This window comes from Colossoma macropomum, unplaced genomic scaffold, assembly GCF_904425465.1.
Source record: "Colossoma macropomum unplaced genomic scaffold, Colossoma_macropomum, whole genome shotgun sequence".
Lineage (NCBI taxonomy): Eukaryota > Metazoa > Chordata > Actinopteri > Characiformes > Serrasalmidae > Colossoma > Colossoma macropomum.
The window spans coordinates 28,116,266-28,140,889 of NW_023494800.1; the positions used below are offsets into that span (position 1 = coordinate 28,116,266).

The 24,624-nt window shown below is 39.8% G+C and overlaps 1 protein-coding gene across 2 annotated transcripts in view; it reads right to left on the reverse strand.

Annotated features, from left to right (window-relative positions):
- The window catches only part of dacha (dachshund a), a 152,311-nt gene that overhangs the window by 24,797 nt on the left and 102,890 nt on the right, over positions 1–24,624 (reverse strand). For both annotated transcript variants that reach the window (XM_036589053.1, XM_036589052.1), the window contains exons 4-7: positions 6,423–6,575; positions 5,792–5,964; positions 1,546–1,681; positions 1,384–1,458 (exon numbers count right to left, since the gene is read on the reverse strand). In XM_036589053.1, the coding sequence (XP_036444946.1) occupies positions 1,384–1,458; positions 1,546–1,681; positions 5,792–5,964; positions 6,423–6,575 (537 nt within the window). The remainder of the gene's footprint in view (positions 1–1,383; positions 1,459–1,545; positions 1,682–5,791; positions 5,965–6,422; positions 6,576–24,624) is intronic.

A 24,624-nucleotide genomic window follows, 5' to 3' on the forward strand; every position in this document is an offset into this window, starting at 1 on the left:
TTTCCTTCTCCTGCGAAGTTACCATTTTGGAGATACAACGTTTTGCTCTTTTTACACTTTTTATTCTGCCAAGGCAAGCCAACATTTTATGACGCAACAAGTTGTGTCCACCCTGTTATGCGCAAACACAACATACATAAAGTATTGTAGGAACTTTAGAGTCATTTTCAGAGAGATATTGCATCCCCTTTTCAACAGTAATTCTTAAGGCCCCTCAATTGCTGATTTATTTTAATAAAACATCAAGATGATTGGACAAGGACGCACTTATCCAGAGTGACTTACAATTTGGTCATTTTACACAGGTGGGCAAAGGTAGTGTTAGAAGTCTTGCCCAAGGACTCTTGTTGGTACAGTGTAGGGTCCTTGCCCAGGTAGGGGATTGAACCCCAGTCTACAGTGTAAAAGGCAAAGGTGTTACCCATTACACTATACCAACCACATGTACAAAACCATATTAACAAATATGGCAGTAGATTCATTAACAGTGTGTCCGCTATTAATATCCGTGTCAGTAGAGTGACTGAATGTGTCTGTGTTTTGGTCATGGCTACTATTTAAGTGCCCTTGTTGCAGCGTGATGAGTGACAGGAGGTAAAATTTACCTGTTGCAAAACTTTGTAAAACAGTTTGCCTCAATTAACATCAATAGTTTTACAGTTAAAAAAATGCTGTATTATTTTATAAACACAAGAAAATAACGAAGAAAAAAAGAAAAGGCCTGTATATGTCTACCCTATCATGCATGCATCCACCATGCAAAATGCATGACAGAGTGGACAATGACAGGGTGGAAAATTTCAGCTAAAGTTAGCGTTTGATGAACATGAGCATTTGAATGACTATATTTAAATGAATGGTCGACCTACAGTCGCAGTCATGTTGAATGTTAAGATGACCTTGTTTTGTTTCAAAGACATATTTTGATATTAATAAAATTACTGAAAATACAGAAATTTTAAAGTTGTTATTCAAACACTTAAAAAAGTAATTTAACCAAGCAGCACCTTGGACATGTCAAAAGTTTAACATTCTTATACATCTGTAGTAATATGCTGATTCAGAGTAAAACTTGAAAAATGAATTATTTCACAATGTTTGTAAGAAATTCAAATCACTATGCTAGAGACACCAAAGGCACATTATGCTGATCTGACATTAACCTAGGCACCTATAACTTTTTCTAAACCTAACCCTAAGCTTAGTAACAAAAAAGGAAATGTTTAAAAAAATGAAAGGTAGCTTTTGTAAAAGCACTTTAAAAAGTCAGCTGTTTTGTTGGTCTCGATATTGTAGTTCCTGTGTTCTCTGGTTTTCTTACACAGTAAGGACATTTTTGTCCTGAAGATGCACAAACACATGCATGCACATGCAGTCTCTTACCTTTCTCTTTGATTATCTTCTTCATATTAATGCCAGTCTCTCGGTCTGCAATCTCTCCATCAGTTGAATTCAGTACTACAGACATAAGCTTAGAGTTAGCATATGCACATCATTGTGTGTGTGTGTGTATGTGTGTGTGCATGCGTGTGTGTGCGGTCTCACCCAGACGCTCTGGGCTCTGTGGGTGTGGGTTTGGGGAGCTGGACACACTGCTGCTGACGTGAGAAGAGGGCTGTGAGCCGGGGCGAGGAGCCTCTTCCAGAGATGGAGCTGGAGATGGACTGTCCTGCACACACTCCTAAAGAACACATACAAAGACACAATGGTCACACACTACATATTACCAAACTAAATGGAGTTCAATTGAAAGTACTTTATTGTCCCAATGAGAAAATTCACATTCGAAACAAACATACATACACATAAAATTCACTTTCACACACTCACACATAGACTCACCGAGTACTTTTTAGAAACACCTGTACACCTACTCATTCATGCAATTATCAGCCCATTATGTCGCAGCACTGCAGTGCATAAAATCATGAAGATACTGGCCATCAGCTTCAGGTAATGTTCACAGCAACCATCAGAATGGGGGCAAAAATGGGATTTCAGTAATTTTGACCATGGCATTATTGTTTTTACCAGATGGACTGGTTTGAGTTTCTATACTGCTGATCCCGTGGCATTTTCTTGCACAACAGTCTGTAGAGTTTATTCACAATGGTTTAATAAAGAAAAAAACATCCAGTAAGTGGCAGTTTTGTGTCTGGAAATGCCTTGTTGATGATGAGAGGTCAACAGAGAATCGCCAGACTGGTTCAAACTGACAAATGGCTATGATAACTCAGATAACCACTCTACTATTGTGGTGAGCAGAAGAGCATTTCAGAATGCACATGCATGTCAAATCTTGAGGTGATTCAAAAAAACAGGTTCACCCAAAAAGTTAAAGACTGGTAAAATGCAGTTCCAGTTGAACACAGGAAAAACATAATCTGGCCTGATGAACCTTGATTTATGCTGAGGCACACAGATGGTAGGGTCAGAATTTGGTGCCAACAGCATGAACCCAAGGACCCAGCCTGTCTTGTGTCAACAGTCCAGGCTGGTGGAGGTGGTGTAATAGTGGTGTGGGGAATGTTTTCTTGACAAATTTTGAGCCTGTTAATACCAATCAATCATCAGTTGAATGCCACAGCCTATTTGAGTATTGTTGCAAAAGTAGTCTCAAACTGGTTCCATAATGCGTTCAGTGGTCTTCAGTGGTCTTCCCAGTCAGCAGATCCTAATCCAATAAAAACCTTTGGGATGTGGGGGAACAGGAGATTTGCAGCATGAAAGTGCTCTTGAAAAAATCTGCAGGTATACACGATGCAATCATGACAACATGGATTAGAATCTCAAAGGAATATTTCTAACATCTTGTATATATATATATATATATATATATATATATATATATATTTATTGAAGATAAAGATTTGCTTAAAACCTATATCACCCATATAACCTAAAGGGTTGTGCCATCCTCCGCAGTAACAACTGCAATCAAATGTTTGCGATAATTTGTGATTAATCTTTTACATTGCTGCTGAGAAACTGTGGCCACTCTTCTTTGTAGAATTGTTTTAATTCAGCTACACTGGAGGATTTTTCAAGCATGAACTGCCCTTTTATATTCTTGCCACAGCATGTCAATGAGGTTCAAGTCAGAACCTTGACTCAGCCACTTCAAAACCCTAATTTTGTTCCTTTTGAGCCATTCAGAGGGGGACTTGCTTGTGTGCTTCAGATCATTGCCCTGCTGCATAATCCAACTGCGTTAAGCTTTAGGTCGCAAACTGACAGGCGGATATTCTCCTTCAGGATTTTTTGATAGAGAGCAGAATTCATGGTTTCATCAATTATGACAAGTTGTCTAGGTCATGAAGAAGCAAAGCAGCCCCAGGGCATCACACTACCACCATGTTTGCTGTTTGTATGATGTTGTTATGGTGGAATGCAGTGTTAGCTTGATGCTAGATGTAATTGGACCTATGTGGTGGAACAAACAGCCTTGCAACTCTCCCATGGATGCCATTTCTTCCCAGTGTCTTTCTTATTGTGGAATCATGTACACTGACCATAACTGAGGCAAGTGATGTTCTTTAGATGTTTGTTAGGGTTCTTTTGACTGCTGTTCACAACAGACATTTTCACAAAGAAATCTTTCTAAACTCTCTAAAAACATGAAGAACTAACCCAGAGAAGAACTGAGACTAAACAGTGTAAACAAGGCTTCTCTGGATAGTGGGATTACAATATAATAGGGGTGCGGGAAATAATCGATTCTTAGATGCATCGAGAACAATTCTGAATCGATTCACAAATGTCTAAAATCGATTTTCTAAATATTTAATTTATAACGTAATGTTGACGGAACGCAAAAGGCGGAACTTGGAATGCGGAAGTGCAGCGCCCGGACAGTCTGTGGCGGCACACAGCAAAAACACAAGTGGAAGAGCGAGAAACCTGACCGGCAGCCTCTGCGTTAAAGCCAGGTTAGATCAGGAGTCACAATACAAATGATAACATTTTGTCCTTTCAACAAAAATCAAACCACCTTGGGAGCCGCAACATTTAATGTCCAGTATGTCTCAGTATGTGATGATGTCCTAGTATAGGCTAAACAATATAAACGAAAACGCAGATTTACTTCGCTCTGCTTTAAGCTTCAGCTAGTCTCTCGTTGCAGATTTAACGTACCAGGAAACTGCGCCGCTTAAAAATGCGAATAACGCATCGTTGCTATGTGACCTGCAGTCTGCACCCCGGTTCTCACACGTCCCGTCTCAAAGATACTTTACTGACACAGCGATCCCCCCCCTGTCTCTACAACGAGACCAAAACCGAAGTTATAAAATCACTAAAGAAAACGGGTAGGACAGCTGTAACGTGCTGCGTGGATATCCATTACCACTGGATCTTATTTCACCGTAACTGCGCATTTTATCGCAGATGAGTAGCAGCAGCTTCTCGTGCTCCAAACAAGAGCACTGAATGAGAGCCTTCTAGTTCACTTGCCACATCACTTCCATTTGTTTTATTAAAAAAGATATTGGAAGTAAGTTCATTATGGATCATTACAAATACTGCTTTAAAAGTACCAAGTCACTTTAAATAACAATAACACCGAGTCACTTAGTCTTTATACTTTAAAATGTATATTGTCTCTATATTCTGTGTATATTTTGTGTATATTTAATATATTTCAGTTGGTTTTTCTTGTATTTTTATTTTTACTTATTTGCTTTCTGTAGAGTGATTAGCTCAGCCTCACCACAAGCATTTCAATGCATAAATGTCCTGACGTTGTGCAAATGACAAATAAACTTGAAATTTGAACTCGAAACTTGAGCTCACACAGTGAGAAAATAAAAATGCTATATAGAAAAAAAAGATGCATTGAGATGCATCGATAATCGTTTTATAATCGCATCGCAGCCCTCTGAATCGCAATCGAATCGAATCATGAGGTGCCTAGAGATTCCCACCCCTACAATATAAGTAGTTAAATTTTACAAAAGTAAGAGTAAACGGACCATGTTCTTTATATTCAGCATCATTTCAATGTAAACCACCAAACAAAATGATGTTTTATCTTTGTCAAGATAAGGGACAATGGATAAGCTGTTTTCTCATGTTGATGTCATGAGGAGACATTTTTACAAAACACTGCACATTTAGGCCTATTTCTTTTAAATTTAGGAGGCCAATTCCTCTGCTTGCTAAGACATTTTACACCCTGTACAACAGGGTGTCACTGCGTCTATTTCTGCTTCTAAATGTTTTCTGGGCATTTGTGTGCAAGCAAACACAAATGCCTGCCTCATGTGATCTCTCTTCCTCTATGAAAGCCAGCAATTTACAGTGGAGCACTAGCTTTGGGTGCTGAGAACTGGAATATGTCAGAAAAGGTCTAGAGATTCACAATTTCCTTTCAACTGTTTGTCTTCAATTTCCTATCCCATGCTCCATGTGGACTGAACACAAAGTACCTCTGTTAAATCCTCTTCTGTGTATCAGAATCAAAGCTCATGTAGACGCTGAGAATTCTTCTGACTGCAAGTCCCCAGTGCTAAATGCTTCACGAAGGCACAGTCGTTTCTCTTTCTTATGCCAACATATAATTAGTACAAGATAACAAAACCAGAGGGATCTGCAATTCTCAAACTGTAGATTTGCACACATTTGAACAATAGTGCCTGACAATCATAAAAGTGATAACCACATATGTCCATAGTCTTGAGTGCAAAAGAAAGAAGAGTGAGATTTTCTGTGTGTAAAGTCTATGAATCCTATACATGTTTATTTTGAATGTACACTGAGAGTGTATGTCTGTGTGTGTGTATATGTGCACTACCTTGATGACTGACGCTCCTGCTCTAGAGAGCGGGCTGTGCATCTGTGCAGCAGCGGCCATGTTGGCTATGGTGTTTAGGTGGTTCATCTGGTTCATTGCCATGGCGACAGAGGCAGGTGGCAGACTGACGGGCAGCAAGGGGTGGGGCATCATCATGAAGGGTAGGTCCAGACCTGAGAGACAGACAGACAGACAGACAGACAGAGAGAAAGAGGCAAATAATTTGAAAGTGTTCATAAAGTATTTTCTCTCTATATAGAAAAAATGCATTCAGAATTATGTACATCAAGGTAATACATTTTCTGTTCAAGTGTCAACAGCTAAGTGCTGTTATAGACACTAAATGGTTGGAACAATTTGATGTACTGTTTACATGAAGAAAATGGGATAAGTAACTCAAGTAAATTATGAAAATGGAAAAAGAGGATAATGAAACTCAGTGTAAAAAACAAAATGCACAGAACAAATGAGAAGTAAATGAAGGAAAGTATGAAAAAAGAAATGAACAGTGATTTAGGAGACAAGTGGGATACACCACATGAATGAGTGAGCAAATGGCTAATAGGAAAAACAGTGGAACATGTGAATGGATACATTGGTGATGAAGTGAGTGAGTGGAAAAGAGACTCACGGTTGGCCAGGAGATGGCTCTGCTGCAGTGAGCTGAGGTGGGAGCCGGACAGGCCATGCTGCGCAGAGAGTCCAGCGTGGGCCAGGCCATGCTGTGCTCCAGATGAAGGTGGAGACTGCAGCTTTTCCTTATCCCAGGAAGACTCACTTCCACCTGTGATCAGCGAGGAAACAGGGAAGGATAGTTTGAGACAGATTGAAGGTCTCTTCCACTTTGGCTCTGATACATGTAAAACGGAGCTCCAAAGACACATAACTGACCACTAGAATTTGGCCAGAGGTACCACTGCTGGTTTCCTTTGTGGATCTTTTTTAAATTAACCTTACTTGCTCTGCCTTCTCTCATAGCAAACGTTGCAAGGTCGGACAAACTTTACAGAACAGTGGCCTACATAGCAAGATCTCACTGACCTTAATGAAACATTGCAGCACAAAACTCAATTTTTGGCAAAATACTTCGAGTCTGTTATTGATTTCAAAGGACATTTACTTGTATGCACAAAGGTCACAACATTAGAATAGATATGATGCAGTTTTATGTTGTCTAACTGAGCTAACATTAGGAGGGTGGGAAATTCATCATTTTCAATCTGCCTAGTTTTGATTAGCTACCACATTATAATCCAGCTTCATTTTATTTTAAACTGGAAACTCAATGTAGGAAAGGAACTTCAAAGATCACTACAGTTTCTCATTAGATTCAAAGGGATTTTTGTTATCATTCAGTAAAGCTTGTCTAATGTCACAACAGCTGCTACAGAAGAATGTACTTGTGGGTCAAGGATCAGTAAGTCTATCATAAACAATCAAATGATCACCCAGAAAGCGTGAATATGCAACTTAACTGTAGCAATGAAATGGAAGTTTTCTCAGTTTATTTTGTTTAAAAAGACCATCACAGTGTTCATAAAGAAGACATCCTTTAATTTTGCCCTGAGATCAGTATTGCCATCTCACTTACAAAATTTAAGTTAAAAAAATCTGGCACCAGAAAGGTGATCCTTTGATCAGCGCAAAGCAGCACCTTCAGCCTATAGCCTACGACCATTGTAACAGGAGCCATTAAAGAGTTAACCCATCTGCCAATTGATTCAGCTGCCAACATGAGCCACTAATATCCATAAATAAATCAATGGGCGGAAATACAGTTGAAAAGCCAGTTGTTGGGCACTATAAAAAGACTTTAGTTGAATTAGGCGAGAGGCAAGGGATGGGGGGGGGTAGAGAGAGAAAGACAGAAAGAGAGAGAAAGAAAGAGTGAGAAAGAAAGCGAGAGAGAGAGAGAGAGAGAGAGAGAGAGAGAGAAAGACAGAAAGAGAGCGAAAAAGAGAGAGAGAGAAAGTGAGAGAGAAGGCAAAGCTGGGAAGAGGAAATCATTGTCTAATTCTGCTTAATAAGCAACGGAGGTCCTACGAGTGATCTAGCAGATGGTGTTTTTGCAACAGATTGCAGTGAGTGATTCTTTTAATAATAATGCGAATTAAATTCTTCCTCTGTAGAATGCTGGGAGCTGTTCATCAGGGAGCCCTTGGAACGAGTGAGAGAAAACAGGCAGATAAGGTAATGGCTAAGCTCAAACACCTGAGGCCATGTGTGTGCGCGTGTGTGTTTACAGCTTGTGTGACACACAAGGTGTATGCTGGTATGTTAACCTCTGAGAAAAGTTGGGAGAATGCTGTAGAACTAGAATGTACAGGGAATAAAAATGCTTTTTGGATGTGTTTATGAAGGACCACAAAAAATAATAAATCAATGACATAATTTATGGATCATACAAAAAAACAAAAAACACGCTCATTCATGTTCTAATGAAATGTTACAATTAATTTGTGAATGTGCACAAAATATGCATAACATTCAGCAGTATTGCATTCCACCACTTTCTTTCTTTGTCAAACATTTCCTCATCTTAGGCCCCTAGATTAGGTGTCGGCAACATGACAATATTTTACCATTATTGTAATTATGTCACTATATACTTCTCTGAGCATATCATGAATATCGTCAGTACTTAAAGAACACTGACTAACTACATATCATTACAAAGTGAGCATAAATACGCTTGTTTAGATTTACTGCAGTGCAGTTTGTAAAACAGTGAATAAAAATCATTGTAGTTATAGGTTTATTATTATTATTATTATATAATTTTCGAAACATAGGACTTCAGGTTTTATTTTAACTGTTTCAACTTATTAAATCTCAGAAAATCTAAATACTGTGATGCATATCATGGATTGTGAAAATGTCTTGAAGTATTGTGATGTAATATTTTTGCCATATTGCCCATCCCTAATCTGGATATTTTCAGAGTTGTTTTTTTTTTTTTAATGAAGAATGCTGTAAATAAAAATCATTGCGGTTTAAAGTTTATTACTGTTTACCGAATTCTGCATGCTAAAATAATGTAAACAGCAACAGGCATGCACAAATTTATAGCGTGACGCCAGCATTTAAAACAAACTGTGTTTTGCCCATCCACATGAAAACAATGAAAACAGATTTTTCAAAAATCTCCACCCTGGAGGGCATTTCCAAAAGCCTCCATTTTTAGTGACTTAAATTGGTGTTTTCATGAGGATGGGAGGCCAAAACACTGAGACAAAAAAATACGCTTTCAAAAATATCCGGATCTGTGTGGATGGGGCCTTAGACTATACAGATCTAAAGCTTGCTTTCTCTAGTGCTATTCTACTGTGCCATTTGGTAGACCTCAATATAGAGATGGGCTCACTTTTATTAGTCAATATTTTCCATTGTACAATTTAAATGGCTCTGTTTATAAGAGGGACAGACGTTCATACAAAATCTCTGAAAAACTGAGAAATTTCAAGCTAAAGATATCATTGAGCTATAGAAGCTTAGGGAAAGTGGGAGAACTGTTCAGACACCAAATTGCAGGCAATTCAGAGAGGGACTGTGTTTGTGTGCATGTGTGTGAGCCCGAAAGGAAAGTGTTTGCACTGCAACTTCCACTTGACCTTTCCATGCTCTTGTCAAGTGTAATCATAATTAACATAAATGCAAACTAATGATAAGCGCTGAACTTCAGCAATGTAATCCAGGACTCAGCAGCGGTGCTATTAGTTTGTGTGTGGGTGTATTCACCTCCTTTCAAGTTTAAAACAGGGAGAACTATATACTGTCCTGACTTGCCAAAAGATGAGCAAAACATTCACACTACTAAATCGGCTCTCTTTCATTTTATTACTGAACCAGTAAGTCTCCGGTTTGACCCCTGCAATGGGCTAACGGCTTTGGAAGTTGGACGTGTGAGTGTGAACATGTGTGAGATGCAGTATATCACAGTGAGTGAGGAGTTCAACTATCCAAGGCTCTGGTGCTGATGGCCCATTTGGGCTTGGTCCAAGAGCTCCTCTAGTTTTGGCTGCTAGAGTAATTAGCCTAAAAGCGGTGCCAGCCAGGGAGAAGTGTGTGTGTGTATGTGTTTGTGTGTGCATGTGCGTGTGAGTCTGCACCCTGCCCAGCTGTCAGTCATGCTTTAAGAATGTGTCCATCACCATACTGCTCCTTAGCCACACGCTGACAGAGCTGGTTAACAGCATCCTTTTTAAAAAGCCCCGCGTAATTACGGCATGCACGCGCACACACACACACACACACACACACACACACACACACACACACAAACTATGACAGATAGATTATATCAAACACTCCCCTGATCTTCCTTACTACATTCATGTATAGACTAAGGTTGCTGTGGTTACTACTACTATAGCAAACCCATTTCTAAGAACTTTTGACATACATGATTCAAAATACTATGTAGCCCAGGCTTACTTTGTCTCTGTCCAGGAATCTGACCCATAGTGTTTGTAAAGGCTTCCCATAGTTGATCTTGTCCCAAAAACATATTTCGGAACGTTTAAAAGGCTTTGTATATTTCCATTTTGTTCTTATTGAGTGCATTTCTATTGTTTAGAAATTAGCCCTAATATAGACCTTTAACTCTCTTCATTCCTGCACACTACATGCCCAAAAGTTTGTAGACACTTGCTCACCCAATGCTTCTTCCAAAATCAAGGGTATTAATAGGGAGTTTGTCCCCCTTTGCTTCAGTAACAGCCTCTAATAGTAAGAAGGCTTTACACTAGATGTTGGAACATTGCTGTGAGGATTAGATTACATTCACAAAAGCATTAAGTAGGTACTGATGTCAGATGATTAGTTCTGGATCACAAACTCCACTCCACCTCATCCCAAAGATATTCAATGGTGATTCATCACCCTGGAGAACCTAGTTACACTGGTCCAGAGCCCAACGCTGAGAAGCTTTGCACCCCTCTAGCCGATACTTGGCACTGAGCATTGTGACCCAAGGTTCATATGCGGCTGCTGCAGAGCCTTCCGTTACATTGGATTTTCTAATGAGATTATACAAGTACATAATGTGCGCTTGCAATTGACTGCCTGTGTGAGAGGTGGGCAAACCTTAAAGTTGAATTAGAATAGAAAGGGTGTCTGAACACTTCGACATTTATTGTATGTCTAAACATTTCATCAAACTCTTTTACCACCTCCTCTCTCCCTCTATATTGAAGTTTGAAGTTGGAAAGAAAATTGTTTAAAGCCGTAAGACCCACAGGATATGGAGCTTCAGAGCACATGTGGTACAAACATGGCTTGCAAACATCACCTCTCTCTCTAGAGCACCACCTCCTAGGCTTCCAGAAGAACAGCTACTTCTCCTTTGTTACATGCGTCTTCATAGGGCCATTAATAAGTAAATGACATCTATTACTTGAATCAAAGGGAAAATAAATATCAAAAATGTCAGACAAAGAACACTTTCATCTACTTTTGTTAAACTGTGAGTCATGTAGTCTGAGCAATAGAGAGAAGTGGTTCCATAAAGAACAATGCTGGTTTATATAATGTAAAACCACACTAAAATTAATTGTAGAACACTGTTAGAACATTTCACATAATGTTGCTGTTGTAACATAACCACAATTTTTTTCTTTCATTGCTTTTTTATTTAGACCATTTGAAAATGCTAGCTGTCCTTTGAGTTTATTGAACATTTCATGACAAAATGACCAATAGAAATGGTCCAAACGAACAAAATCTTTTTACCTTAGTGTACATTAAAGAATGTTTTTTCCTTCTCCTATGAAGTTACCGTTTCACATTTGTGAGCGTATGTGCATGTGTGCGCAAGTGAAAAAAAAGTGTTATCTAGCTAGTCTCCCTCCCCTTTGCTCCTCTGGAGTGTTTCTTTGGCCCGTCAGCCTCACCATCTGCCATTTACGCCAGCCCTCACCTACAGCCTACAGTCTCTTCCTCCTGTTTCCTGGAGATACAAGAGCATGTGTGAGGAAAGACTTCGTGAATAATCCAGCGCTGGCTCTGCCATTAGCTTGGAGGTCACCACTACAGTGTTCTAAAAAAGCCATTCAAACACCAAATGGAAATAATCAATGGAAAAAGGAAAAGATTTAAGCAAAATCTTGTTAGCTTTGATCAGAGGGAAAAACAAATACACTGAAGCATCTTTTGGGTGGCTTGTTGCTTTCATGGCCCAAAGAACTGGACTTTTAATGTGTTGTTTGAGCTTGTAATGGGTTAGGGTTATCAGGCTTCCTTTGGAGTGGCTCTCTGTGTTGATGTTGAGCTGGCCCACCACATTTATGAGCAAGAGGTCTGTAAACAGTTTGTGAATGCATGTTTATGCCACCAGACCTACCTCAGACCAGTGAAAGTGGAGAGAATATGTGCACATGTTTACTTCACAGCAAACAAAATGCTGGATAAACCTCTCACTCTGTATGACCTAAACTTCAAAAAGCTGATTTACATCAAGACTGAAATGGACAGCAGACACTACACAGTATATACACATTTATTAATTCCAGAAATCTAAGTATATTAGAAACTAATGCAAAGAAGGCCAATGATGAATGGTTTGCTACTGTATCGGCAGTAAGAGTGGATGAATGAAAGTTACATTTCTACCAATTAATTTCAGTATGATTTCAGAAGTCATGATCGTTAAAAATGCCAATACAAGAGTGTACAGACTTTAGGTCCTAGTGGACAACATCAGTGTGGATGGAAGATAACATGATCCTAGATCAGCACTCATATTCGGATTCCACATGAATCCATATCTGGAGCTTCAGTCTCCCACTGTGCTGTCCAGACAGTCTCTTCATCATTTGCAGAGTTCCAAAATACAATGCAATTAAACACCTCATCAATAATGACTGCTCTAGATCTGAAACACTAATGCATGAGTCAAAGAGTTCATTCCAAGCAGACCATCCTCAAAGGAGCCACATGGGTTCCCTGCTCAGAAGAACAAGGAACATGGCCTTGCTTTGGTTCCACCACGCCTATTTAAAGCTAAACATACTGTGCGACACACACATGCATTCATTAATATCGTTACACCGACAAACGCTCACATACACACACATGCACACACACACTGTCCGGGAGCGCATTAACAGCTTGTAGCGGGTACGGGCGGAGGACGCCACGCTGGCACTCTGTTTGTCATATTTCTTGTGGGCCTCGCCATCTGCCGGGGTGGCATTTTCATGGCTGTTTACCCTGACTCCCGCCAAGGAATCATCTGCCGTCGCATAATGCCGCCCCGCAAAAAAGGAAAAAAAGAGGGGAGGATTAAGTTGGTAATGCAACTGAGACTATTGCTAATTTGGTGTAATTGGGAAGAAATGAAGATAAATGAGGGCGAGGGATGGAGAGGCAATCAGTATGGCAGGCACTACAGCTGTGCTTTTGGCCAAACCCACCCCCCCTTGTCCCCCCGGTCCTGCGGCCCTCTCACCAACCTACCCCCCCACCTCCTGCCTCCCCCATCTTCAACAAGGTACGGGAAATCCAAGCTAATGACAAATATGCTCAGCTAACACCAGCATGGGCATGGTTCTGTGGAGGATTATTCATGTTTCTGCTGTTTTTGCCAGTCCTGGCCTCTGGTTACAGGCGTTAGGTGTATGGAGGAGAATCATCATGATGATCATCAAATATCCACCTGTGGTTTGGTACATGGTGCCAAACCATACAAATTAAAGGTAATAATTTTCTGCACAATCGAAGTTCAGTGGGCTTTGTAGTTCAAAAGACATTGTGACAAAATGTATACTTGTATGTATATTTTTAGAATTAAACTAGAAGCAACTGAAAGACTGTGATGTTTCCATCATATACAACTTGTGAATGGTATGCGATAGGAACTGTATTTCACGTTAGATGGACAAATTTAGGGAGTGAGTTCAATTTCTCATTTGAAAGTTCTGCATTGAAATGCATAGCTCATGAACCAAGTTGAACTTGAAATTGAAAGCTAGCAGAAAAGCGTTTGTACAATTTTTACAGTAGTAAGTTATTTCTTATTTTTGAGTCTTGTAATTTAATACATTTATTGTTCTGTCCTTGGGTTTAAGTCTGGAATGAGATCTAGAATAGTAAAAACGTGCTTTTTTGGCAGGCATTGTCTCTTCTGCTGTAATTTTGAAGGTTAGGTGGTTGACAGCACCATGTGTTTGTGTGTTTATGTGTATTTTGGATACTGTATGGGATGCCCAATAGGCCCCAGTATCTCTTTACACTGTGCCAGGGAGCTAGGCACCCTTCTGGCTACCCTCTATCCACTATACAACTCATCACCCACCTCAGACACACATCCCCCCTCATGGCCACACATTAGCTTTAGACTCCAATATCTGCATGGGTCTCTGTATAGTGCCACTACATGTGAACTGCCCATATTGCCAAATATGTTTCAAACAAGCTACATCATTTGCATCCCACTCTAAAATGAAGGACAATGCACAGTGCATAAGGAATCCCTACACAAAACACATTGTGTTGGAGTCATTCAAATGCCAAATACCCTAAAATCCATTATCAGCACATTTCCTACTGTAATCATGCTTGCCATAATGGAGCTGGCAAGCACTCTGACAAGTCAAGCCTAACAACTCTCCTGTTTCATGTTGTAGTCTAATGCAATACGCTGCATCTAATCTTTAAAGCCAGGTCTTGTCCAGTTGGACAGATTCAGCATAGAACGACTGCAATCAGATTAAATAGACTGTGTTAAGTGCAAACAGCTCTCCAAACTTGATGCTGCAATGGGTAAGGATGCACCGTGGGGTCTTTACACATATAAGGAAACACCACATCCAAGGTTTTGCAGATGCTGGAAGAAGCTTGGGATTTTGGGTGTGAAAAATCTATTTACATGCAATAACAAAATAATAATGAAGACACATCAGGGAGGGAAAAGAAAAAAACACTGAAATCATCAGTCATTAATTCTCTCCCAGAACAATGAGAAAACAATTCACAAGAGGCCTTGCACAAGATGTTTGAATTGAAAGTGAAAATGATTAAAGCGCACTCTTAATGAAGTGTTAATTGCTGTGAGGAGTCGGATGAAGGCTGGAGAAGAGGAGCTGCTCTGACAGGAGCAAACGCTGCAGCGTGGTTCCATGCTAACACAAAGAGAAACACTGGATGGGAATATATCATGCCACGTTGGACCACAAAGTCGTTAAGACCCCACAAGCCTTTTCCATCCATTTCAAACAGGCAATTTCCCTAAGAAAGGTGATTTAACAAGAACCAAGGGCACAGCTCTTGAGTACTCTCTAGAAATAAGAGGTTTAGGGCAGTATCCACTCAATCTTCAGCAGCCTATTCAACCATAATTCTGAATAAGAAAAACAGTAGGGGCAGGGGTGCTCTGAGATGTCCTGGTTGGGCCATTTTTTCCCACTTCACATCACAGCTAGGGTCTATAGAAAAGTGTATATTTGAGGTGTTTGTAGATAAACCCCACTATATCTGCCCAGATGTTCAGCAAGGAAGATGCTAATTTTCCACACTGTCTTTAGTGCTATCAGGGAAATCAGGGGGAATGACACTTCTCTTCAGGAAAAAAGATATGTTAACCCAACTGTATTTGAAAAGACAGCTGAACAAAAACAGAAAAATAAAAGAAGAATTACTTGTGGGTGTCCTTTGCAAACATGTTTCTGGCATCTCTTTGTAATATTTAGCTGGTTTAAGTGACCAAAAAGGAGAAAAGAAAATATCTCAGCTCCACGTGTGATTATTTGTGTCCCACTGCCTTGGCAAATACATTACTTCTTTGGCTATTGCCTCTCAATTACCTCCATCATATTTAGAAATCCACCTCCAGCTGAATATTCAACATCTCATCAGCCTCTCTAAGTGAGTCCTATATTGTGTTCCTCCTGGGCCTTTTGTGTTGCCTAAGATGGCACAGTCTTTCACTTACCCTTATCAGAGAGACACATTAATGGCCATCAGAGGACTCTGTTCTCTTTGAACGGTTTACGGCGCCTTGCCTTTGATCATAAGTAGTGCTCGCTTCACAGAGAGGCTGAGAAGATGTCTCTTTGATATCGCCCTGCGTTTACATATCAATGAGTGGCACCGAAGATGGAGGCTCTTTCCCTCACTCTCCTCAATCTTTCTTTATTTCTCTATGAGAGCGCCATGTTTCTGGAGAAACAAGAAAATAGAACCATGCTTTTGAAGAATATGAAAAAAGCTGCAAAAGTCAGGCATGCAAACACACAAGATTCACTTTATATTTGAAAATAACCAATTTCTTGAATTGTGGTGGCCAGTGGCCTGGACACAGGGATGCCGTCAGGTGTTTACTGTAACCTCGGCAGGCTGCGGCTCATTTGGCTGGGTTGGGAGCACACTGCATCTTTATGGGCTTTCATTAGACGTCATTTTGAGGCTCATTTGAAATCAATCCCCCCTCGGACCCTCGCGGCGGCTCCGGTGTCAGGCGGATGAAAAATGAGGCAGGGCGCGGGGGCTCCGGGTGGACCCCCCCATCCGTCCTGCTTGGCCCGGTCCGTTAATACAGTATCATCTGGTCAAATGGGCGAACAATTCCCACATCTCATTACCGATAGGAACTGTGGGTCATTACGCAGGATGGATTCCCATTAGCCGGACTGAAGGTTTGAGACTAAATACAGAAGCTTTGGATACACACAGTTGTACACTGACCACTTTATTTTCCGCACACTTCAGCTGATACACCTCTTTAACTATTTTTCCACAGTCACTGATAAAACAGAAGAAAGGAGATGGGGCTTTGAAGTGGAGGCTTCTTTCAGTATTCACTTTCTGCTGGAGACTCGATAAGGTATTCAATGAAGCAAATGTCCATATTGACCCATGGCTGTGATGCCTCAACGCTGACAAGCGTCTTCTTCAAGGTCAACATGCAGGACTGCAAGATTGTCAAGTGTGTGTGTGCATGTGTGTATGTGCGTGTGATAAATGTATGCAGGCTAAACATCTACATGAACTGACACTGGCACAAAAAAGATGCAGTGAAATGATGCTGCTGTTGTCACTGAACTGCCTACAGTGTGCCCAGGATACAGGGTTCTCTGCAATATAGTATAAGCTTCAGTTGATTAAATACTATGCTGTACAATCTACTGACTATATTCCTGGAGTTGATCCAGGAAGTCAAGCCCAGGCTTAGAGTGCAGTGGTGGGAGGAATATGAACCATTGGCCAATATGTGGAGGGTCATGCAGCTTTTTCCCTGCTCAGTCTTTCATATGCTCATCTTGTTGCATGGACCATCTGTTTATGTGACACACTCCTCATGCTGGGAGGCATAATCAATGCTATTCAACTATACAGTATATACATATGCATATTTATATTTATACATATAGATGTGTGTGTGTGTGTGTGTGTGTGTATGTGTGTGTGTGTATGCGTGCGTGTGATGTATTTTTTGTTTTGTAGGGATCACACACGTATGTATGTTGTTGAGGCCGTAACAAAACCTTCTATCTCCAAAATGATAACTTTATTGGAGAAGGAAAGAAGATGTAGGAGAAGGAAAGAACACAAAGAACCTTTATTTACATTAAAGTAAAAAGATTGTATTTAAAGTAATTCTGGAGATTTATATTGGTCCATTTGTTATGAATTGTCCACACAATGTGTGGACAGCTGCTGTTTTCAAGTAGAGTGCAGCTGCTATTTCCAAGTAGAGTAAATAAAATAAATAAATAAAATCAGAAAAAATTAAGGTGTAAGCCTTTTCTGACTGGACGCCAATCCTGACTAAACAGGTCATGTGACATCAGCATCGTGGTCATTCATGTCATCTCATTCCGTCAGAGTGAAGTCCTCAAGGAGCATTTTGGATTACTTCTAAACACTGTTAAGATGAGGACAAAGGCTAGGATCGACATCTCAGGACCTCTGGCCACCTACAGGAGAGGAAGTGAGGTGTTCAGCAGGCTCTACATGCGTCACTGTTGGCTCCAAAGCTGGTGCGGTAACAACGGCTTTGGCTATGTGAGCAACTGGAGTGCTATCTGGGAGCGACAGAGAAGGTACTACACTAGGCCTGACTGGACGTAACAGCAATAAAGAACAGACAGTTAAGTAGTAACAACAGCGGACAGTTAAGTGCTTTTTATGGTATAGACAATGCCTCCTCAATTTCTACCATTTTCCTCTATCTCTGCTGTCACAATAATAAAGCTTCTGCTAGCAATAAACAGAGAAAAATGCCTTAACTTGTCGACAAAGACAGTACATGGAATTACCACAATACTGAGACAGTTACAACACAAAGTTGTCAGAAGAGTTCTTGCAGAGTCAAAACACCAATAATTTAATTCATGTACCCATGTACACCAGTCCCATCCAAACACACAGTGTAGTGAGCAGAAAATTAAACCTTGCTTTACTCAACGTAAAGTAAATGTAAATGTAAGGTCACTAAATAATAGGGGTGGGGGAAAAAATTGATTCTTAGATGCATCACGATGTGGACGTGGATAATTCTGAATCGTTTCACAAATGTCAAAAAACGATTTTCTAAATGTTAATTTATAACGTAATGTTGATGGAACGCAAAAGGTGGAACTTGGAAGTGCGGAAGCGCAGCGCCTGGACACTGTGACGTGCACATAACAAAAACACGTCTGGATGAGCGGGAAATCCGACCGGCTCCCTCTGCATTAAAAGCTATGTTAGGTCAGGAGTCAACAACCGAAATGTTAAGAAGAGCCATTTTGTCCTTTCAACAAAAATCAAACAACCTTGGGAGCCACAACATTTTATGTCCAGTATATCTCAGTATGTGCGAATGTCCTAATATAAGCTAAAAAATATAATCAAAAACACAGACTCACTTTGCTCTTCTTTAAGATTTAGCTTTAGCCGTTTTCCTCCCATTTCCGCCAGAAAACTTTTCCTCAAAAGTTGAACAGTTTCTTGTAAAATGTCCCTCAACGTTCGACTATTGTTTATGAAGCTGAAGTCGCTTCTTATTCGTCAGCTTCTTCTTCGAATTTTCCCGTTCCACCTTAAATTCTGCCTGAGACGCCAATGCGGCATAATGTGAATAAGTCCATTCGTCTCCAAATGTTCATCTTAAATCTCTGTCTTTGCCTTTTCGTTAGCGACTAGCTAGGCGAGACTGCGTTGCTGTGTGACCTGCAGTCTGCACGCCAGCTCTCAGTTGTTGAGAACCAGGGCTTTCACGCTATGTTGCACACTTTGGAGCCGAGATACAGCGTCCCATCTCGAGGATATTTTACTACTAACAAGCGGTTTATGTGTGTGTGTGTATGTGTATCCACAAGCTATGATAAAATTCTTCACTCTGGGGACTTCAACTTACATACTGATAACCCATCAGACAGTAACGCAATAGAATGCATTAAACGTCTAGAGACATCTGAAGCAGCACATGGGCAGCCTACCCACAAGCTAGGTCACATCCTGGATCTGGTAATCACAAAAGGTTTAAATACAAATGTGTCCCTTACCTCTGAAGTTTTCATATCAGATCATTTCTGTATTTTCTTTCAAATGAATATAGAGGTAAGAAAGTGCCTGAAATTTACTTTAAAAGCGTTACACTGACAAAAACAGTTGAATGAATGATGCATGACAGTTCATCGAATACAACTCTGACTCCCTCCTGTAATGATCTGGTCACTGATCTAAGTGCTAGATAAAGGGAAACTTGACATTCTCACTGCAGTGATATAGAAAAAAAAATTGTGCACTTTAAACAAATTGTGTAATAAAAATATTCTCAAAGAGCATCTCTCTACATATCTCCATCTCCACCTACAATAATGCTTTTTCTACAACTTTTCTGCTAGTGTGTCTTATGGTGATTTATCTTCTAAAATTTGCAAAGAGTTTGCAATTCATTTTCAACAGAAAATATTCTTGATAAGACAGGCCATAGCTCAGCCACCTGAAACAAGCTCTTATCAGTAATGATATCATTCTCTGTTATCGATTTTCAGGAGCTTACAACTGTTATAAACAAATTAATTTCTTCCACATGCAATCTTGACCCTGTTCCTATATCTCTCCTTAAGATGTTTTTTATTGTGTTTAAAGTGATGTTTTAACTACTAACTTTTCTCTGTCAAGAGGTGCTTTTCCACATGCTTTTAAAAGTGCTTTGTTGATGCTTCTACTGAAAAAGAGTAGCATGGATCCTTTCATACTAAATTATTTTAGCCCAATTTCAAACCTTCCTTTTTAAAGTCTTCGAAAAAGTTTTCCTTCTTACCATAGTACAGGGACAGCACTGGTTCGCATTGTAAATTAGGGCTGCAACAAACGACTAATTTGATAGTCGAATAATCTATCGATTACTGAAACGAATAATCGATTATTCAGATTATGAATCACTATATTACCAAATAACTTTTATGTAGCTATTAGTTTTTACATTTAGCTTGAGGTTGTTCTATGCATTTGCTAAATAACAATGAAGGCAATAAAGATGAAAAACATTCAAGAATTCACAGTTTTAATGAACTTCTCTGCTAATACAAAAGATAAAAAAAAATAAAACTAAATATTTTTCCTGTCAAAATTTATAACCAAGAATGTGCAAAGTAGCAGCTATAAAATATAACAAATCTAAACCAACTTTCCTTTAATCAAGTAAATAAAAAAAAAAATCTAAATTTAAATGTTAAATTTAAACAGTGTAGTCTATGCTCTGTGCATTCTGCTATCTGTCTACACTTTGCTGCAACTAAATTTTACAATCACAGGTCTTATTGAAACGGAGGAAAGTCAGTATCTCTCCGTGCTCTTGTGAGAGTCTTGCGCTCCTCTGAGAGCAGATATTCAGAGGAGATGCACTCTGATAGAGCAGATGGGAAAGTGGCAAACGTTTGTGGCAAATTTGTTCTATGTGAACTGTTAGATTTGAATGATTTTGTATGAACACTTAATTTCAATGGTAACCCTTTGTCCAGCTGCCCTGTGTCTTCACAGAGAACTACCTCCTTAACTGTTAGTGAGTGGAGCCGAACGTTCGCGGAGAACAGAAAACTGTTTGCAAACGCTCTTCTGTGTTTTCCAAATTTGAACGCACCGGTGGCCTCAACATTAAGATGACCATGCAGTGTTTAAAAGTGAAAACGTTATCTGGAAAGTGAACAGAATCGCTGTGAATAATAGTTACTTTCTTCTCTGTTCCAACTCCAATAATGATTACAGGGAACATGCATTTCAAAATACAAATGTTACAGCTCGGCTCATAACATAAAGTAGGACGGTTTTTAACATGAATATTAGCTAATTAGCTCGCTAGCACAACTATCGACGGCGTCACAAACCACACACTTCTGTACTTTACATACTACACTAATGAGTGCACTTCTAAAGGTATATGCGCTATTTTTACACACTATTTAGTGAGCTAGTATGCGGTTTGGGACGCGGCGTATCTTACAGAGATGAATCTTCTTCATCCAGTGAGCTGAGAAGTTTCCTCTTCAGATGCTCCAGCATGGAGGATGTGCTCCCATGCCAGCCAAGTTCAGCTTCACAAATAGCGCAAGTGGCAGCCTTGTTTTCTGAGTTTAGCTTCCACACTTTGAGGATTTTGTTCTTGAGGCAGCCGTTGCGCTGTTGTTAACACTTCAGTGAGCGGTAATTTTTAAACGTTCCTAGTGAGCGCAAGAAAGACGCGTAATGACGTCACCAACTAATCGACTACTAAATTAGTTGGCAACTAATTTGGTCATCGATTTTAGTTGACTAAGTCGAATAATCGTTGCACCCCTATTGTCAATGACCTCAGTCTCAGCACTGATGCACAAAATCCTTCTTATTTGGTCTTACTGGATCTGAGTGCAGCTTTTGATACCGTTAATCACAAGATTATAATCCACTGTGTAGGCCTCTCAGGCACACTTTTAAAATGGTTTAAATCATATTTAGTGAATAGACAGTTCATGGTTTCACTGAGAAATCATTCATCAAAACAATATTAACATTTCTTGTGGAGTCCCACAAGGTTCAGTTTTAGAGCCTTTTGCTTTTCTCTGTGTACATTACCTCTGTGATGCAATTAGGAAACATTATATAAATTTTCATAGCTTTGCTGATGGCACACAATTATACATTTCCATTCCTTCTGATAATCAAGACTCTGTTGACAGGCTTACCAGCTGATTGTTAGATATTTCTCAGTCGATGTCAAAAAATGTTCCAAAACTAAAACATGAAAACAAAAAATACTGATTCTTGGTACTTAAACTCAGCCCTTAAGCTTCATATACCAAACCTGAAGTATGAAATCTAGGTGTAATCTTAGACTCTGAGCTCTGTTTTGTCCAGCATGTAAACGCAGTTACTTTATCATTTGAGAAATATTGCTAAAGTTTGGCCTTTTCTATCTCATAGCGATGCAAAAAAACTTGTTCATGCATTTGTTACAAGCAGAGTTGATTACTGTAATGCTTTTATTACCAGGTCCCCAAAGAAAACAAAACATCCTCTAAAACTCTTACAAAATGTGGAATCATGAATCCAAACAAAATCAAACAAGAAAACTTATATCACTCCTGTTTTAACAAACTGCACTGGCTACCTGTCTCTTCCAGCATAGATTTTAAAGTTCTGCTATTACATTTTAAGGCTTTATATTTTGCCTGCTTACATTGCAGAATGTCTGTGTATATTCCAGCATGTGATTTTAGATCTGCAGATACTGACCTTTCTTCGCGATCTCATTCTTTCGGTCATTACCCACACCTCATGACCATAGGTGAGGGTCAGGATGTAGACCGACCAGTAAACAGACTTCTTCTCCACTACACTGCATTACTGCCACCGCCTGTCCCAGCCTGCGGTCGATCTCACGATACCTCTTCCCATCACTCGTGAACAAGACCCTGAGATACTCAAACTCCTCCACCTGAGGCAAGTCCTTTCCCCTTACCTGGAGTGAGCATGCCATCCTTTTCCAGGCTAGGACCATGGACTCAGACTTGGAGGTGCTGATCCGCATTATTATTATTATTAATATTATTAATATTATTATTATTATTATGAAGTTTTGATGACAGGGACAGTAAATAAGTGTGTTTGAAAATGCAAAGTACTCTGTAAAAGTAAAAATGGCCATTAAGTACAAAGGATTCAGAAAATTGCACTAAAAACTTTAAGAACTAAATATAATGTACTTAATGTGTCCACTTTTTGGCTTCATTACAGCTTCCATTCTTCTTGGGAGACTTACTTCTCCAAAGTCTTCTTGCTTAGATTCACCAAGAATCTGCAGGGATATTTTTTCATGCTTCTTGTAAACACCTCAAAAGCTCAGTCTTGTAATCCCAATTATAAATTTAGACTTTCCTTTAATAATAAACGAACTCATGTGCTGTCTGGCTTGGAAGAGACCTGCTTAATTCAGATACCACGTACAGTATGTATGTGTGTGGTTGGAAAAGTGATGCATGAACATAAATATCATATTGTGTGAGTATTGTGTGTGTAATAAATTGTGAACAGAGATGCATGTTGTGTGAGTCTGTGTGTGTGTGTGCATGTATTCATGTCTGTGAGAGACAGAGAGACAGAGGCTACTGTTGTAAAATGGAAGCAACTTGGAGCAACAACAGCTTAGCTACGAAGTGGTAGACCATGCAAACTCACAGAGCTGGGCCGCCAAGTGGTGAAGCACACAGTGCCTATCCTCTATTGAATAGCTCACTAAAGAGTTTTAAATTGCCTCTGGAAGCAACATCAGCAGAACTGAGCGTTAGGAGCTTCACGAAATGGGTTTCCATGACCGGGCAGCTACACAGAAGCCTAAGATCAAAATGCACAATGCCAAACAATGGGGGGCCCTGGACTCTGGAGCAGTGAAAACATATTCTGTGGAGTGATGAATCATGCTTCTCTGTCACCAGTATATAGGTTATGCATGTGAATATGTAGTATTTCATTAGTAAATCATTCTCCTAACATATTAAAGAGAATGAAGAAGGAGAAGAAATCACAAAAGAGCATCTCAGTTACATGTCTAAAAAGTCCCCTTAACAAAAAGCCTTCTCATTGTCCTAGTAAAACAACCCACAGGGGTTTATCCTTTGAACTTAGCCTAGCTCTGGCCTAGGTCTTTGGGATGAACAGCCATGATCAGCCACATACAAAACTGCCCTAGTGGCTGAAAAATGATCCAGCCCACCCTGGTCACAAGATCAACAGGGACCCTTCTCCTTCTTGATACTGTCAATATTACACAAAAACAAAAAACTGGAGGAGATCAAGTGACAGCATTTACAGGTGTTCAGAGGAGTGAGAAGTGATTCTGGTTACAGAGGGATTATGGGAAGGGATGGAGTGTGTGCAAGGGACCTCAGATGAAGCAGAAAAAATACATTCAGTGGAAAAGAGAGAGAGAGAGAGAGAGAGCTATAGAGACAGAAAGTAGAAGAAAATGAATGAAACAGGTCCATATGGAAAAAAAGAGAAAGGCAAAATTGATGGCAGGGGATAAGAACAGGAAGACAAAAAACTCAGAAAGAAGAGAAAGAGAGAGAGACAGAGAGAGAGAAAGAGAGAGAGAGAGAAAGAGAGAAACGACTTCTTACTTGAAATGTCTGATGAAACAAGTTGCATGGTGGCAGCACTAGGACAGTCCAATCAGATTAAACAAGAATGACACTTGCATTTTGATGAGCAAAGCACTTGAAAGAAAAGAGTGAAGGACAAATCAAAGGAGGGGTGAGAGACAAGGAGAAAAAAGGAACAAAAGTGCTGACCACTCTGCTAGTTAAGGATTTGCAGTGGGCATGCACACGTACGTCCCCCCAACACACACATGCAGCTTCAGGCCTCTCTGTGTT